An 18,309-nucleotide genomic window follows, 5' to 3' on the forward strand; every position below is an offset into this window, starting at 1 on the left:
GTCAAGCCAGAGTTCAAAGGCTCAAAGGCTTGGGAATTTAGCAACAGTTTCTACCTGCAGTTTCAGTGGACAGCCTTGTCTCAAACCCTGACAGCTTCTTAAGCTTTCTTTATCTCAACGGAGCACAGCAACTTTCTCAGAATGTGAAACACCTGGTAAAGTCCTAGAAAGATGGTGGGAGTCCCAATCTCTTTACCTACGAGCTTCCTGTACCTTAAGATGTACAGCAGCCGTGTGATACAAAGAACACTCAGATCTAAGTTTGAGTTAACTTTGTAGATGATAAAGTATAGGATTATTTCTCTCATTGTGAATAAAGTTATCTTCTTACCAATTATAACTTAGCCATTACAAAATGTGATTAAAGCCAAATTGCTAATTGCATTAACATGACAGAATTATAGGCATATACCTTTATGTAGAAATGACTAAATTTTCATGGAAATTATTTAGTTCTAGTACATCAGGTTTTACTTTTTTAAAAATTTTGGTTTGGTAATCTTTAGAATCCTTGAAATTGCCTATGGAATTTTAAAATGCCAAAAAAGACAGTCAAATATTAGCCATGTAAATATCACAAAGCAAGCTAAATATACATCAGTGTAATCACCACACATTTATCCTGTAGCTACAATCCAGCAGAAAGCAGACCGAATTAATCAAGTATTCATCAGGCAGCAGAGAACTCACAGGCCTCAGCCCCTCTTCACTGTAGCTGTCAATCAAAGGTTGTCTTTCAAACAGCATGAATAGGTGGGCTGCAGACAGCTTGGCTTTAGCATAATCTGGAGCAAATGAACTAGCATGTCCAAGAGCCACTGCACCAAACACAATTGCAGAAAATACCCTAGGCAGAAGTAGAGAATTCAAACCATTAGCTTATACAGTTAGCTCCTTTTGATAGTTGAAAGGCATACTGCATACCAACATCTTTCTTTATTCCCATAATCATCCCCACCCATCCACCCACACTTCCAAGAAATTCCAGTAACAGAAGAAACGTAGGAGAGGCAAGATCCCCTGCCTGAGGGTTTGCCTTTTTTCTACTCCCCTTCTGGCTTCCCTTCCTCTAATTAGGGAGCCCTAATTTCCTAGAGGTAAAGTAACTTTCAGGAAGTGGCTTATAATTGAATCTTTGATCTCAACCAAATTTAATGCTGGATATGCGCTTTTTAGAGTTCAGGGAACTGAAACACAAAGCACTTAAGGGGCTTGATCAATTCCAGATAAGCAGTGATATTTCCTATTAAATCTATAGCCCTGACTTCCAGTTCTGTGGTTTCTTCTATACTGCCACACAAATGATAATACCACTGTAGTTAAAGAATTTTTATTAGGGAAAATAAGCCTTTACCAGAAATAGCTTTTCTTTTACAATTAAAATAATTACCAATACTACACTGAAAAAAACAGGTGTTCTAAACATCTGTTTGCTAATTATATGTTATTTAAAGGATGGATATTGACTACAGCAACTTTTAGGAAGGGCTAAATATCCTGAGATCTTGGGAGGCTGAGGCGAGAGGATTGCTTGAGCCCAGGAGTTCGAGGTTACAATGAGCTGTTACTGCACCACTGTATTCCAGTCTGCAGACAGAGCAAGGCCCTGTCTTTAAAAAAAGAAAAAAAAATTCCTGAGATCTACGTCCCCACAAAGCAATTTACTTCTGACGCCAGCGCTCCCTGGCAGAGGAAAAGACAGAGGGATCTCTATCTAGTAATAAATAATAGAGAACTTTAAGTTTTCATCTCCCAAGCTTCTAAATCTAAGATATTACAATGTGTTTTTAATACCCTGGGGGCCAAGATTGTATACTTGACAGTAAAGTTACCAAAAATTAAGTTTTAAAATAGTGATGAACAACCCGTATGTGGCTGCCTAGCTTCCCTATATATCCTGTTATCTAGTTTTAGCGTAACAGATTTAAAAAAGCTGTCTCCCAGTTATCCCCAATTTAATATTTCAATGATTTAAAGAAAAAATAGCAGGGCCAATTTTCTCAATGATATTTTTGTGGACAAGTTGTACTCTACGTTGTAATTCTCAGCTGATATTGCCATTTGTCCCTCCAAAACTACTTCTCACTCTACCCATTGCTACCTTGTACCATCCTAGTCTATGCCCTGCCTGGGAGAGGCTGACCGTCATAAATTGCACCAAAAGGTTTTCTTGCTCTCTGGCTTCAGGTGGGGTTTGGCCAGTGAAAGGTGCTAGGAGGGGTGAGGTGGGGTACAATTCAGGGCAATCTTTCCCTCTCCTTGCCTCTAGGCTTAGGGACTGGTAGCAGCTCCTCTGTATATATTTTTAGTTGGCCCGCTAATTTCTTTCTACTTTTTGTAGAGACGGGGTCTCTCTCTTGCTCAGGCTGGTCTCAAACTCCTGACCTCAAGTGATCCACCCACCTCGGCCTCCCAGAGTGCTAGGATTACAGGTGTGAGCCACCGCACCAGCCTTTCATGGTAATTTTAATTTTGAATGAAAACCTAAAAACTGCTCTTAAACACTTTCACATTTCTTGTCTTGACCCTGTTTCAAAAAAGGTCATTCTCCACAGCTTTAAAATGATCCCATCAGAGTACAAATACACCAAATGACCTGAAAAAGAATGGCCGACTCTTTCAAGCCTAGATTGCAAACTAAAGGAAGGTACTAGCATACTTTGAAAAGAAGAACGCATCAATCAGAAAACCACTGGCTAGCCTTGGAAACCAAGAAAAACAGGAGAGGCTAAAAGGCAAATGTTGGCAGGACCCTCTCAGGCCTGGTTAGAGGGGAGGGTGCCTTTGCCAGACTTCAATCAAGCACTCCCGTCCCATTGCCAAGGCCATGTTGTGGTTGCAGATAAACAGCAAGCTATTTAACCCTCTGTTTTGAGTCCATGGTCACCAGCAACTTTCCAGTTATGATTTATTTGTGTCTATATTCTACAATGAGAAAATTTGTTGTCCTCCTGACTGGGGTTATAAAGATAACTAAAATTATGCTTTTTGAGCATTTTCATGAGCTTGGTTAATATTAGTCCACTCAGATGATTAAACTGATTTTGGACAAGATCAGATTTCTTTGCCTGCCAGGGTGAAGACTGGTAAATTTACCTCCCTGACCTCATCTTCAGACAAATGAGTAGTTTTTTCCTACTCCAAACTTTTATATAAACCTACTGAAACCTTATTATAGAATAACCTTAATGTTTTTCAGGCTACTTACAGAATAACATCTCTGAACCGCATATGTCCATTCACAATGAGATAGGCACCAAATCGAAAACAACCAGCATAGGAAAAATACATAAATGCTTGTGAGACGCTGAAAGTAATTCCATAGATGTGTGCCTTCTGCACTGAATTCCTGAAAAGCAAATTGGAATACTCATAACCATCTCTTCAGCCCCCCTTAGCTGTGTAGTGGAAAGATCATGGCTTCTAAGGCTGGCCAACCTGGGTTTAAATTTTGCCTCCCATTATATTAATATTGGTTTGAGTAAATGACTTACCCTCATTAAGCATCAGCTTTCTAATTTCTACCATGCAGATAATCACTGTAATACAGAACTGTTTTGAGAACTAAATACAAATGTCTCATATAGTGCCTAGTTCATAATGTTGCTCAAATGATAGCTGCCATTATTATTATATGTTAATACCTGATGTCTCAGATGTTCAACCACTATTATGTAAACATGGTTGTTGTCAAAAATACCCAGAATGTCACAGTTAGGACTGAAGTTTGAATTATCTGAATGTGGTTTCTTATTATTATTTATTATCTTGTCTCTTAACCAGCTGTAGTCTCTTAGGTCCAAATTCATGTTTCAGATGAATTATGAAAAGTTTACATAGATACATACAAGAAGTCCTTCCCCATGCTAGAGCTTACCAGCCCCATATATAATTCATTTTGCACCATTTCTAATTAGATCTCATGTTATACTTTATACTTTATTAAGCTTCTAAAATCTCCTAAGAACCATAATTTAGTTACTCTCAAATTAGAAGGAAGGAGGCATTTGGCAAGAGAAGAAATTCAGAATATTACTGATCTGTATTATGTGCTGTGAGCATGGTGTTACAATACTTAACATTACTGAACAATTTATGATTTATAACCAAATTAATAATTAGCTTCATCTTTCTATTCTTCTTTCATTCTCTTTGAAGTTCAAAATAAACCATAAGGTCATAGGTAATGGTGTGTATTTATATGTCAAATATCAAATAGACAGAAAAATGTAGCTGCATGTTCTTTAGTATCATATGAAGTATACATAACTCAGGAGATGGAATAAATTGAGAATTTTAAGGATCTCTGTTCAAATTTGCATATGTTCAAAACTATTGTTCCAGTCTAACAAAGTTGTAATCTAAGCTGTGTTCAATATTGTTTGTGTTGAAAATATATTCATTTATAAGACCAGGCCATGGTAGAAACAAGTGACAAATAGTGTCACTGGGAATTTCTTGAATTACTCAACTGTAAACCAGTGAAATAGGCTGCACATCTTTGTCTTGACAGTTGGTTGGATCTGGTCCTCATTCAGAGTACAAATGAAATACTTTTCTCGGGACTATACCAAGTAACAAGTCTCATCTTTGGTTCAAGTCTACACACTCCAAAGGAAATAATGGCTTGAGCAACTCCTTAAAAGAATGTTTATCCTGAATCACCCAGGTGGGTTATTTATGTTTCCTGCGCTAATGACTAAATACTTGTGCAATGCTCTGTACCTTTTAAGCTCTTGGAGACCTAATCTTATTGTTTTTATATGATGTAAAAATCTAATCAGTTACCCAGTCACATCAAACAACTGCTTATTTGCAGTGAGATAATTATCGAAAAAGGGTCATCCTTATAGTTAATCATTGTTTAGAGCAACAGAGTTTTTATTAGCTTTAATAATTCAGCCTTAGGAAAGCACTAGGTTCTTAGTAGCAATTGTATGTTCATTACCTGTAAGGTCCGTACAATTTTTCAACGTACATTGATTCAAATTTTCTTTCCTGGGTCAAAGACACAACTGTCCTAATATTTTCTATTGCCTCGGTCGCAATCTGTAATACAAAACAGATTTTCATCAGAAGTTGTGCTTTTACTTCTGAAATAATGAGGACTATAAGCTCCGGGGCTCTGTCAAAAGTATCCTGAAGGTTATGGTGGGCTTTAAATTCCTTCAATTAAAAGCAAAATGCATAATGCATTCTTCAAGACCCACTTTATGACAAAACTGGTACCTCTGGTTGTGCTAAGTATGGTAGGCAAGTCCGTGTGTGCCCAGGGAAGTTGACCAGCTTAAGGCAAGAACAGGGATCTTGACGCCAAGGGCCTGGTTCTATTCCCAGCCCTGCCACCCGGCAGTTGTATGACTGGCTTTAGTCACAAACCCTTTGTGTCCTTCCTTTCTTCATAGGGTTGGGTCCTAGAAGAAAGGATTAGGCTGTGATATCTAAGGGCCTGTTAGAGGTGCCAATTATTTCTTCCCTGGATATACTATTTCTTAGAAAAGCTGTCCGCCCACAATTGGGAAGGAGATCCCAATTGTAAACAACATGACCCGGTTTTAAATCCCTGATTAAATCAGGGATGGATACCTGACTAATCTGGGTTAATCAGATTGGGTTTCCTGGCCCTGGACACAAGCGCTTGAACCGGGAAGCCATGCAGATTCAGAGGCTGATGTCATCATTTGAAGAGTCCCACTGGGTGTGTGTAGGAAGCCGGTCTGAATACTCAGCAATTGAGGAATGGAAGAACACATGCATAGAGACTCAGAGACAACAGAGCTCATGGCTGTAGGAGCCAGTTAAACCACTTGTATTTCCCACACTTCCCTGTGTCCTTATATCAAATCTCTTTTAGTCCAACCAGCTAGAGCGGTTTTCTGATTCTTGCAGCCAAACCACCCTCGACAAGTGTATATTGTCCGTGACTTAGCTATTTAAATTATAGTTCTGCCATTGAATCATCCAAACCACCAATACAGGGAGCATAAGATTTTATAAGTTTTTATCAGCTTTAAGACTTTTACCTCAGTTCTCAGCTTCTGTAATCAGTTAAAAGCAAGATATTTGATACTTTATTATAAATGAAAAAAATCTAACAGATAGTAATCATGGTAAGAATAGATTTATTGAGTTTTGTCAAAAAATACTTGTGCCAAGTATTACACCATTTTCTAATGTGATCTCATTTAGCCTCACAACCCTGTAAGGTAAATATTATCCTGTTTTCACAGATGAGAGAACATGAGGCACAGCGAAGTTCACTGCCTAAAGCTCTGGAGTTAATACGCACGAGAGCAAGGATTCCATGCCAGGCTATTTGATGCCAAGTCTGTGTTCTTAACCCATTATGCTATTCTGCTACTGCTGCTTTGTAATTTACACCAGGAGAAGCCACTTGTTAGTGAATTTACACTCAACTCTTGATTTTCTGGTCATGGATTAAGTGCTTCGTGGGTTAGCTCGGGCACACCAGGCCCTCATCTTAGTAACCATCAGGGCCCGAGTCAAGATGGTTACGAGGCAGCCTCCCCTCCCCCTCCCTGCCCAGCAACCAACACCATCGGCATCAAGCCATTTGGAAAATTGGGATGGGACTATCCCCAAATCTTGACGTACTTTAACCACAACTAATCTGTACCCAGGTAAATGACAGCATTTCTTTTTGAATAAAAAGTGATTTCAGGTTTTCGCAGGACCTTCTTTCTAACTCTCATTCCCAGTTAATCAGGTGTTGACTGGGTAAACAAAATGGAACTATGATTGACTTGGTGATAATTAACATTCAAAAACTTTGACCTCTCATATTTTTTAAAACCCTATTAGGTTAAAACACCTACTAAAAAAAGAAAAGGTTAAACCAGGCCAGGCATGGTGGCTCACACCTGTAACCCCTGCCCTTTGTGAGGCTGAGGCAGGAGGGTGGCTTGAGGTCAGGAGTTTGAGACTAGCTTGAGCAACACAACAAGACCCAGTCTCTACAAAAATACAAAAAAAAAAAAAAAAAAAAATAGCCAGATGTGGTGGCCACGGCACACATCTGTAGTCCCAACTACTCGGGAGGCTGAGGCAGAAGGATGGCTTGAGTCCAGGAGTTTAAGGCTGTAGTGAGCTATGAATCCCACCACTGCCCTACACTGCACTCTAGCCTGGGTAACACAGCAAGACTCTGTCTCAAAAGAAAAAAAACAAACCGGCCAGCCTGAGTTATTTATTCTCTGATCCCTAGAATAATAAGGTTTTAACTGGAAGGAACTTAGCACAGTATCTGGTACAATTTCTCATTCCACTAACATGGACAGTGAGGACCAGAGAAGTTGGGGACCTTTTCCAGCATCATACACTGAACAGCAAGGCCAAGACTAACAACCCAAGATGATGTTTGGCTTCAATACTGCTTGATTCTAACTGCCCTACTCTGCCAAAATTCTGATAATTTTCAGTGTTACTTACCATTTTTAATAGAGTTAAGACTATTAACTAGATTCAAGAGTTTTCTTTCATATAACTTGTCTAAGAATAATTTATTTTCATTCTAACTATTTTCTCTTCTGAAGTGTGGAAAGAAGCAGGGGTGGGTTGGGGAATGAACAGAACTACAGGCTATTTCTTCAGCAGTTAGCGGACACATGGAAGTCAAGGATATGATGCCCTAAAGCAGTGGTCCCCAACCTTTTTGGCACCAGGAACTGGTTTCATGGAAGACAATTTTCCACAGCCTGAGGGTGGAAGGGGTGTGGAGTTCAGGCAGTGATACGAGGCCCATTTCCTAACAGGCCTGGGGATTGGGGACCACAGCCCTAAAGCACCCACAGCAAACAGCCAAGAGGATCTTCAAGAAATTTGAACACCCAGGGGCTCCTAAGTCCAGGAACCATGCACTGTCCAGAGAGCTGCAACTCCAGGAGAGGATGCCAGGTGAGGAGGAGTATTCAGAGGAAACCTGGGGTGCTGCTAACACTGCAGCTGACACCAGTTACCAGAGGAGGGGAAGGGATTTCATGGTACATAATTGGTTTAGTGGAAACACGCTTGGTTGGAATTCTAATTTTACCCCTCAATGCCACATATCTGGAGGAATTCACTCAAACTCGAGGCTTTTCTCCCTGTAGAGATGCTGTCTGTCCCAACTCTCATAACTGTCGTGAAGGCCAGTTGCAGTAATGTTTGTGAAAGGGCTTTGTAGAGTGCAGTGCCATAGAAACTAAATCACAATTTATATGCATTTTCTGCTTCACCTCCTAGGGTTTCAATGAAGGATATTTCCATAAATAAAAGTGTTCATGGCTATAATCTACATTTAAATGCATGTATAAGTAAAATATTTATATGTAGATTTAGATACACTTAAACACATATAAAGAGGCTACATGGTAGAGATAAGAGCTTTGAAACTAGACCTGAACTTCAATTCCAGTCATATTTTTAACTTCTGTTTGAGTCTCAGGTTCCATGTTTGTAAAACTGGGGTAACTTTAGTGCCTGCCTCATTGGACTATTGGGAAGATGTGATGAATTGGCAGAAGGAAATTCTTAGCACCATAACCAGCACATAGTTTGGCTGAAGTGAATGTTTGCCCAAGTGCCAGCGTAATGACAACCAAAAATTGAGGCATCACTGCCCTCTGGTGGCTGCCCACCTTCATTATAGGAATCACACCAAGAAGAAAAGAACCGTCTCTTAAATACCAGTGAATGTCCACAACCTTGAACAATTCACTTATATTCTTCTGACTTAAGTTCTCCTTATCCGTAACATAGGGGTGATGTTTGTCCTAACAATGGCACTGCGACATGAAGTAAACAATAAATTATACTTTGAAAATCCAGAAGTTCTATATAATAACCACCATGTTAAGTGCTTTCTATGGACTAAAAGCTTTACATTAACCACCTCATATTCAAGTTCTAGGCAGTAAAATATTTCATACACAGCACTATTAGTTGTAGTGAGCACAATTATTAAAACCTACATTTTGTGAGAAATAATCCAAAAAAACGCAAGTCTAAAAACACCACATACTAACTGGAGCCTTATTTGACCTACCTTTCCAGCAGTTTCCAGTTCTTTTTTGTCTCTTCTGGCATTTCCAGCCAACATTTTCATCTCAACAATCCCTGATATAGCAATAATTGGTACAACCGATAGCAGCAAAAGGGTTAACTGCCAACCGTAGATAAATGATATGATAATACCAGTCCCGAGGTTAGCAGTATTCTGTGCAATTAAAGCCAACCTGGTCCCCGTGGCCTGGAAGAGAAAAAGAATAAAGCGGCTGTGTTTTAAGTTCCAAATCCAGGAGCTCCAGCCCCGGGCTCCGTGGTCAGGATGGTGAGAGGGTTCTGCGCCCACATTCGCTCACGCTCATTCCAGTGAACCCGCCACACCTGTGCTCAGCCCACGAGGCTCTGCGGGCTTTTCTTTGTCGTGACTTAGGCTCGTCTCCTCCCCTGCCGGCACGAGTGAACATTACAGAACCATGATCAACCGTTCTGCTCTGTGGATGGGCTGTGGGGCACGTGCACTGTTTCATGGAGGCAACATTCAATGAGGAAATTCATTCCAGCGCACCTGGGTACTTTTAGGGGCCATTTGCTTCAAAAAGTGTAAAATGTATACACTCCCCGAGACCATCTGTTACAAAGCATACGTATCCTCAGAGACGGTCCACCGCAAAGCACACATACTCATGAATCAGTGTTTGCAACACTCAGAAAACGAGGGTGGCTGCAGTGGCCGTCGCCGATGTTGCTGTTAACTCTCTGGCGTCTGTTCTCCCCTCCCCTGCGCTGTGCGGAAGCAGAGAGCTTCAGAGTGACCCACCGACCTCAGCTCCGGGGGTGGGGCCGAAGCCGCCCAAAGCCCCGCCTTCCCCTTAAACAGTTATTGGTTCAGGGTTGGGCATGTGACCCAAATTAGATTTCAGGGAAGGGCTTTCGTTTGGTGGCTGAGGTAGAGGCACGCTCTCTACCCTTTCAGTGGATGGGAGACAAGGAAGCTTGTAACTCTAATTGCTCCTGGCAGCCATCCTGTGACCGTGGGGGAGCAAGTCTTGGGATGAAGCCAGCACTGAGGATGGAACTCAGAGCCACAGTCAGAGGGAACCTGGATCCTTGATTAAATTTTTGAGGCAGTGAACTGATCAACCCTGAAGTCTAACCCTCCTCGTATTGTTTAGACCAGTTTGAGTTGGGTTTTCTGCTATTTTCAGTTGAAGGCATCTTAATGGATGCAGCTATGCCATATGTTTATTCTAAACTGTGTTCAAGGAAAATACTAGTAGAGTGTAGTCTACATACTCCTTGGACTTGGGCAGCATCTGTGGCAAGTCTTGTAGAAAGTGCACCAGTACTGTTTGCATGGTCATCAAACCAGCTCATGTCCTACGGCACAAAATACACCTTTAAATTAGTTCAAAATGAAAACAAAACAAGCAAAGAAAATCAGATGAAACCTCCCAAAGTTCCAGTGCTGAGGAAATACCCACACTTGGGAGAGAGCTCCCATGCAAGGTAGAGTCCTTGGCCTGCCCTGAGCACACACCCCCACAGTCCGCCAGCACCCAGCTCCCTGGCAGCTCTGTGGGGGCAGGGAAAGCGTCTCTGGTCTGGGGGTGCTCACCCAGATGGCAGCCACGCTTCCTGCCAGCCCCACCCGAGGCTGGGGGCCCCGTGGACAGCCCACCCACCCAATCGTCACAACTTGCACTAAAGACACTTCTGCCCTTATGCGGTGCGATTTCTGGTAAAAGGTGGTGAAGCTGTGTGGAACATGCTCTTTTTGTAAATTCTAGGCATGAGAAAATAAACACTGGCTTCTCACCATACTTTTATTCATTTTGTATTTTTAAATATGATTTAAAAGTATGTCCAAGATTGACTTTAATTGTATACTCATCCATAACACCTTTTACTTTCAAATAAAATAATTTTCCCTACATGGCAAGAGTTTAAAAGATACTGAAAAAAGATTTACAAACTCAGACTTGCTTAAAATATACTACCTGCTATGTGCCCTTCTGTGAACAGGAGTTCACGTAATCAATTCCTGCCAATTGGATGGATAATACTCTGGCTCTCTCTTGGGCATTCTCTACAAATATAGAAAATTCATGTTTGCACATTTTCCCATATGTCCTGCACTAGAACATGAACTTACCAAGAGAGAAGATAACCGACACCGTTAGCAGACAACACTCTTGTCTGGTACATAGATAGCAAGTCATGTTTGAATGAATTAACAAGTGAATTAGTGTGAAAACAGAGCTCAAATAAGAAAATAAAACTCAACTAACAACATTTGGGAAAACCTACAGATAATACAGTCAGGTGTGGTACATGAACTTAAATGCTACCAACCACCTTTTTCTTTATTTCAAGGCATCCCACCGTGTCAATGGACTCACCAGGGCCTGATTACGATCCAGAGATCCTTGAAATGGTAGTGTTCACGTGGATACAGAGAGTTGCAAAATAAGCCAAAACTACCAAAATTAAGCCTACTTCCATGAAAAAACCCTGAGAGATCTTTGGATGTTGAAGGACCCTGAGCAACACTTGCGTGAATACCCTGGGCAGAAAACGTGCACATCAGCACACCAATAAGAACAGGCAGAGGCTTAAAATGAGAGAAATCAGAAACACTGGAAGGCATTCCCCAGCACACACCTACCTGTCTCAGCATTGCTTTAAAGGCCTTCGACCGAAGCCTCGTGGTAAGGATCTCTCCAGCTTTCCCAAATGTAAAGCCCTGATTGAGAAAAAAGGTTATAGTTCCTTTGGATTCTCACTAGTATTCGGACACAAGTGCGTATATGCACATTGACTTTACATTTCCTGTATTTGTATGTTGATCAAATACAGGTAATATATTTGATTAACCTGTAGCAAATACATCAAAGTCTCAACTTACAATTCATGCTGCTGCTGCTAAATCATTAGTATGAGTTAGAATCATAAGACCAAAAACCTTGAAAGTGTCCAGTTCTGGCTTCTGACCATTCTAAATAGGTTTACTTTTCAAAACTTTCAAAGACAACATCTCAGGGACAAAAATACCATATTTAACCACAAATTTTTAGTGCACTCCTAATACTTTCAATAAAACAGTTGAAAGCAGAAATCACAAAACTCTACGCAGGAGGAATACATTTTGGTTCCTACAGCGCAGAGGGAGGGTTAGAGGAGCTGGCTCCAAGTGAATCTGCTGCCTCCCAGTCACAGCTCCACCTGTGCTCAGATTGGGGCACAATTAGGCTACTCCTCCTCCCCAAGCCTCCTTGCCAGACAATTTCCCCCTAATGACCACGTCCAGACTGGAGAGTAGCCCAGACATCCGGAGCTGGGCTTGTTTATCGGGCACCCGGGGTGGGTGGGCCGCCAGCCACACTGTGAGTGTTGGGGCGGGCGTGGGGAGGGCATTCTGGGGAGGACACATCTGAACTCTTCACTAAGCCAGGATGATGAGAGAGCAATGCCTGGGGTGAGTCTGCCCCAGGTGTTCCTTGTCCAGAACCAGGCTGCCCTCCTCCTCCTCCTCCCTTTGCTGGCAGACTGCTGTGGGCGCCACAGCTCCTACGCATCAGCCCACTGTTCCTGCAGCCCCTGAAACACATTATGCTAACTCGCTCCACTCACACGCCGGGGGTGTGGGGGGGGGCAGGGCCAGATAATTGAGTTGCTGCTAGCAAGGCAATGATTTCTAAATAAAAAGCTTGATTTGCTTTTATCATTGGTTCAACAATAATAAAAGAGAAGCATGCAGGCACAACTAGGAAATAGTATTTTGCTGACTTAATGGATTGTCTTTGAAAGGCCAGTGAGATGCCCACTGTGTTAAAGAGAAAAAAGAAATTTGGGGACAGGCCTACGTAGAAAAGGACAATTAGAGCAAGTTCAACTAGTTAGTTCATTTTGGCCAGGTCTACAACACTAAAACACAAAATGTATGTTCTTTCAAATAGTTCATCAAATAGTAGGACAAGATCAGAGAAGTTATTTGGTATTGTGTAAAGGAGTAGCAACAAAAGAGAGAATGCTAACAGGTACAATGCACACTAACTGGGTGAAGGGCACACCTATATAATAACTTTGACTCAAACTGTACAAAAGCGAATTATGTAACCAAAACATGTGTACCCCATAAAATTCTGAAATAAAAAATAAATAAAAATGGAAAGAAAAGAAAAAAAAGAAAGAGAATGCTATTGTACTGCATTTTCCCAGTTTGCAACCAGTCGAATTTAAATGGCTCTTATGTTCTCTGGTGAACTCAGTTGAGCCTCTTTTCTTCCTTGGTAATGAAAGTTTGCTGAGGACAAACTCGTAACAGGATACAGTTTAGCATGCAGGGAAGTCACAGTTCCTCCTGCCAAGGGGTCCACCCTCTAAAAGAGCCTTGTGCCAACTGTGTTTGCCATTCATTTCAGTCTACAGATTTGGAAGCTCCATTAGGTTGTAATTAGTTTCTCTAATTGAATTATAGGCTTGATGAGAAGGGCAACTCATGAGTACCTACCTGAAGGAAGAAAGTAAAAAAAGAAATAATTCCCAGACCTAAAAAAAGCAACGAGAACATGTTGCACTTCTGCTGCTTCACTGCATCATCCCCCGGTCCAAAAATCTACAAAAGAACATTTAAAATGCCCACTTGGATTACAAGATCCTTGTTTATTCCTCCCATATATAATGGCTTCACATTTTTAAAACTAGCCTTCAAATATGTGGGGCTTTTTTTACTGTGGTAAGATATACATAACAAAGTTTACAATTTTGACCATTTTTAGGTGTAAAATTCCATGGCATTAAGTACACTCACATTGTTGTGCAACTTTCACCGCTACCCATCTCCAGAACCTTTTCACCATCCCAAACTGAAACTCTGTACCCCCCAGACCTGTGGTCCCCAAACCCTGGGCTGCGGACCTGTACCGGTCCCTGGCCTGTTAGGAACCGGGCCACGCGGCAGGAGGTGAGTGGCGGGGAGCAAGCAAAGCTTCATCTGTATTTACAGCCGCTCCCCGTCCTCAAATCGCTGCCTGAGCTCCACCTCCTGTCACATCAGCAGCAGCATTAGTTGCAGGAAAACAATTTGGGGCTCCCACTGATTCTGCATTATGGTGAAGTTGTATAATTATTTCATTATCTATTACAATATAATAATAATAGAAATAAAGTACACAATAAATGTAATGCTCTTGAATCATCCCAAAATCATCTGCCTCCACTCCTGGTCCTTGAAAAAATTGTCTTCTATGAAACTGGTCCCTGGTGCCAAGACGGTTGGGGACCACTGCCCTAGACAAAGACTTCCCTCCTCCCCTGGTAACCTCTGTTCTACTTTCTGGCTCTATGAATTTGAGGACTGTGTGGTTATTAACATGGGTGGAAACACTGCATGTGGACTGGGGGTGGTTGCACATTTTAGCATTTGTTCCTCTTCCCCTGCACTCGCTGTTGCCTCTGACTCCTCCCTGCCCCAGCCGGGCTCTGGCCCCAGCCCTCCACCTCTCACCCCTGTGGGCCTCTGCCCAAAGAGCCCTCCCGGGACCATATTTTCTGAAACAGCACCCCCGGTCTACCGCCCTCTCCTGCTTTTAAAACATTTGTTATCCCTTGACACATTATATGCATATTTTTTGTTTGTGTCTTGTGTGTGTGCCCCAGTAGAAAGAGTGCTGTTCGAGGGCACCACTTGGCTTATTTTGTGGGCCGCTGAGTCTCCAGTGCCCACCACTTGGGGTATATAGGAGATGCTCCAAAATATAAACACAGTCCACGTAGCTCTTGAATTACAAGAGAGCTGGGGATTGCTTTGTTTCAAAATTGAAAAAGATTTGGAGATACAAATAGATGAGGCATGCATAAAAAGAAAGATTTGGAGGGTCCTTTCCAATTTTTTTATTTTTTGGCTTCTGTTCTTAATTGTAGAGCAATGTCCAATGTCACAAGAATAATAAACTCTTAACGTGATGGAGAATAATTCATCCTTAACAAAAAAAGTAACTCTGATAATGTTAGAGGTTGACTAAGGTGGTTACACAATATAAATTCTGGATGTGATGGAGACTTAGATATTTCTGATAACTTCCTACAAATGTCCCCCAATAAATTTAATGATTGGATAGTATGAGTTTTCTTTCTTAGTCTCAGACTCCCCTAGTCTTGGAAGGATTGCTAAAACGGTGTGGTAGTGGCTATCACTTTTTGAATATTTACCATGAGGCAGACACTCTTAAATGCATTCCATATAGTTACCTATATAATTTCTTTTAATCCTCAGCCATCTTATGAGGTAAGTTTATTTTATAGGTGAAGAAACTGAGGCACAGAGAGGGAAAGCATCAGGCCCAAGTTTGCACAGCTATTCAGTGGTGAGGCCAGTCTATGTCCAGAGCCTGGGCTCTTACTAGGCACTGTGACCTTAACCCTCCGTCCCATCCCCAGCTCCCCGTGAGACCTGTCCCACTGACATTCACTGCCAGACACCAGGTCCACCCAAATGAAGGGAGCTAATTAGAAGGCCTTCTTTACTGATTTTACATTTTATAATTTCATTAATATCATAATTCAGAGTGACTCAAAGGCTACTTTTCTTTTCCCTCACAGCTTTTCTCAAAAGGAAACTGAGGACTTTGGCTTGGTTTAACGTGAGGCTGCTTAACCCCTGAATGGAGCCCGCTGGTGAGGCTGGAGGGAGAAGCAGCTGCCGAACCGATTTAACTCAAGCTGTTACGTGATGTTTGCAAACTTACCGCTATCATCTCTGAGAATATGACTGAAAATGCCGGCTGAAGCCCCCCGTTGGCAATGGCACATACAGTTCCCACCACAAAGTAGGGCCATTCTGTTTTATTCAGTTTCAGGACCTTCAGAAAAGACACTGGTGGCACATTTTCATCCTAGAACATATAAATAAAAGGACAAATTGGTAATGACACGACAGTTGCCAGGTTCGTAGACAGAAAAGGCAGGGCCATTGCCCTCGACTATGTACAGAGAATGACTAGCAAACTACTAGCGAGTAGGACCATAGATCATAAAATGTTAACAATGTCCACTGATGACACAGCATAAGCTGAATATGAATCGTTCACCCTACTGCTACTGTCTCACTAGCACAAAAATAAATAGGCCGGGTGCAGTGGCTCATCCCTGTAATTCTAGCATTCTGGGAGGCCAAGGCAGGAGGATTGCTTGAGACCAGGAGTTCAAGACCAGCCTGAGCAAGAGCTAGACAGCTAGACCCTGTCTCTACCAAAGATAGAAAAATTAGCCGGGCATGGTGGTGCACACTTGTAGTCCCAGCTACACGAGAGGCTGAGGCAGGAGGATCCCTTGAGCCCAGGAGTTTGAGTACAGTGAGTTCTGATGATGCCACTGCACTCTAGCCCAGGCAACAGACGGAGACTCTGTCTCAAAATAAATAAATAAAATAAAATAAAAATGAATTGTTTACTCAGGGGGCAATCTCCATGACGTGACCAACCTGTCTTTATTCTAGCCTGAGCACATTGATAGGTGGCAGGATCTAGGCACAAACTGCCCTATAATCGGCGTGCTAGCTCTGGAATTGCACAACTCTGTTGGCGTGACAGTCAGAGCTGGGCCCCGTGAGCTGAGCAGCAGGTTTCTCATATACAATGATGCAGTCCTGCCTCTCTAACAGGGGTGAAGTCAAGGTCAAATGAGATAATACACACGAGCAAATGGATGAATGCCCTTACAAATGTAGGCTACCATTATTAACCAGAGAACATGGGCTTGCTCTCCTTACCCGAGAACCCTGCCCAATTCTGCCTTTTCTGTGATACGTTCCCAACTCACAAAACCAAATTAATTATATCCCTTTTCTTTTATCACTGTTCCCCGTGCAGATTTCTCTTATGTCATAGCTTATTTTGTGATTTTTTTGATTGTTTGGTTTACATATCTCCATTTCCAGTACATGAGGTTTCTTCCCCCAAGTCATTCCAGAAAACAGGATGTGAGGTGTTTTGTTTGTTTGTTTGTTTTATTTTTCTTTGAATATGGAAATTATGTCTTTATAGTCCTAGAAAGTAATCCAATTCCTGGCATATCAATTCTCAGCAAATGTTGAATTAAATGGTCAAGCATGGAGAATTTAGGTTTCATAAAGAATATTTGGACTATGGAAGCAGTTTACTATTAAACTTGAGACAAAAGTGATTGTAGAATTCCAGAGCCTTAAGATCACTTCAATAGGTTATGTCTGTGTCTCTGTGAAATGGAGAACATAGAAGTAGGTCCTCCTCAGCCTTTTTCTTTCAAATTACCCATTTTCTCTGTAGTTTAGGGTCTTTCCTCCCTAGTTAACATTATCTTTAAGTCCTTTCCCCCGGGTTGCTGCTCTTCAACACACACAAGCTGGTCTTCCCAGGTGCCCCTAGTCAGACGTAACTTCTCCCCCTCCTTCAGCACATTGTTTATCCCTCTCTGATGGCACTTAGGACAATCCTATCGATTGCAGCATTTTCTGCCTCCCTGTCTTCTCGTTGCATTTCTTCAAGTGAAGTGCTCTTCTAAAACACTGGCCTTTAAAGACTTAGCAAAATGACTCTCACAATAAATGAGGAAATGAAAAGTGGATAATTCCATAGCCAAAAGGGGAAACCTGTTTATCCTACTTATAATAATGAAGCTCCACAATAGTATAATTGTTATTCTTCTTCCTATAAATATACCGAGATTAAGACCTCTACGAGAGCCCTTGTAATTTCTGCAGTAAGTAATACCGTGGGCAGAGAAAACCATGTGCAACGTCCTCTCAGTAGGATTAGTTTCCTCAGGCCAACACAAAAGTAAAAGTAAACTCAGCTTTTAGCTACAAATAACACCAAAATGCATCAAAATCGTATCTTGAAATAAGAAAACATCTTTTCTTGGAGTGTGTTCCCTCTCTATTATAAAATTATTTGTTAACCTGAATTAATAATATCCTGTATCGTTAGGTGAGGAATGTTGATATACAATTTTGCTATTTCTGGCCATTCCCCCCTTTTTCTTAGTAAGAGAATTCCAATCTAATTTAGTGTGTCAATGCCTACAGCAAAAAGATTCAATTTTCCAGACTCCCTTGTAACTAGGTATGGCCACGTGGTTAAATTATGGCCAAGGACTTATAAGTAAAAGCATAGGGTGGGACTTCCTGCTACTTGGAAGGTGGATGTGAGGCTAGAGCTTCAGGAGCCATCTTAGATCGTGCAGTGACCTTGAGGACAGAGCCACGTGCCAGGACAGCGTGTAAAGATGAAGGGAGCTTGAGTCCCTGGGGACTGTGGAGCCATTGTATCC

At 41.7% G+C, this 18,309-nt stretch overlaps 1 protein-coding gene across 4 annotated transcripts in view; it reads right to left on the minus strand.

Moving 5' to 3' along the window:
• ABCB4 (ATP binding cassette subfamily B member 4) overlaps nt 1-18,309 on the minus strand; it is a 63,664-nt gene that overhangs the window by 6,533 nt on the left and 38,822 nt on the right. For all 4 annotated transcript variants that reach the window (XM_045565466.1, XM_045565467.1, XM_045565468.1 and 1 more), the window contains 8 exons: nt 15,750-15,896; nt 13,514-13,618; nt 11,669-11,746; nt 10,297-10,380; nt 9,044-9,247; nt 4,949-5,049; nt 3,209-3,349; nt 691-847 (listed from right to left, as the gene is read on the minus strand). In XM_045565466.1, coding sequence (XP_045421422.1) covers nt 691-847; nt 3,209-3,349; nt 4,949-5,049; nt 9,044-9,247; nt 10,297-10,380; nt 11,669-11,746; nt 13,514-13,618; nt 15,750-15,896 — 1,017 coding nt within the window. The remainder of the gene's footprint in view (nt 1-690; nt 848-3,208; nt 3,350-4,948; nt 5,050-9,043; nt 9,248-10,296; nt 10,381-11,668; nt 11,747-13,513; nt 13,619-15,749; nt 15,897-18,309) is intronic.

The sequence above is a fragment of the Lemur catta genome, chromosome 11, assembly GCF_020740605.2.
Source record: "Lemur catta isolate mLemCat1 chromosome 11, mLemCat1.pri, whole genome shotgun sequence".
Lineage (NCBI taxonomy): Eukaryota > Metazoa > Chordata > Mammalia > Primates > Lemuridae > Lemur > Lemur catta.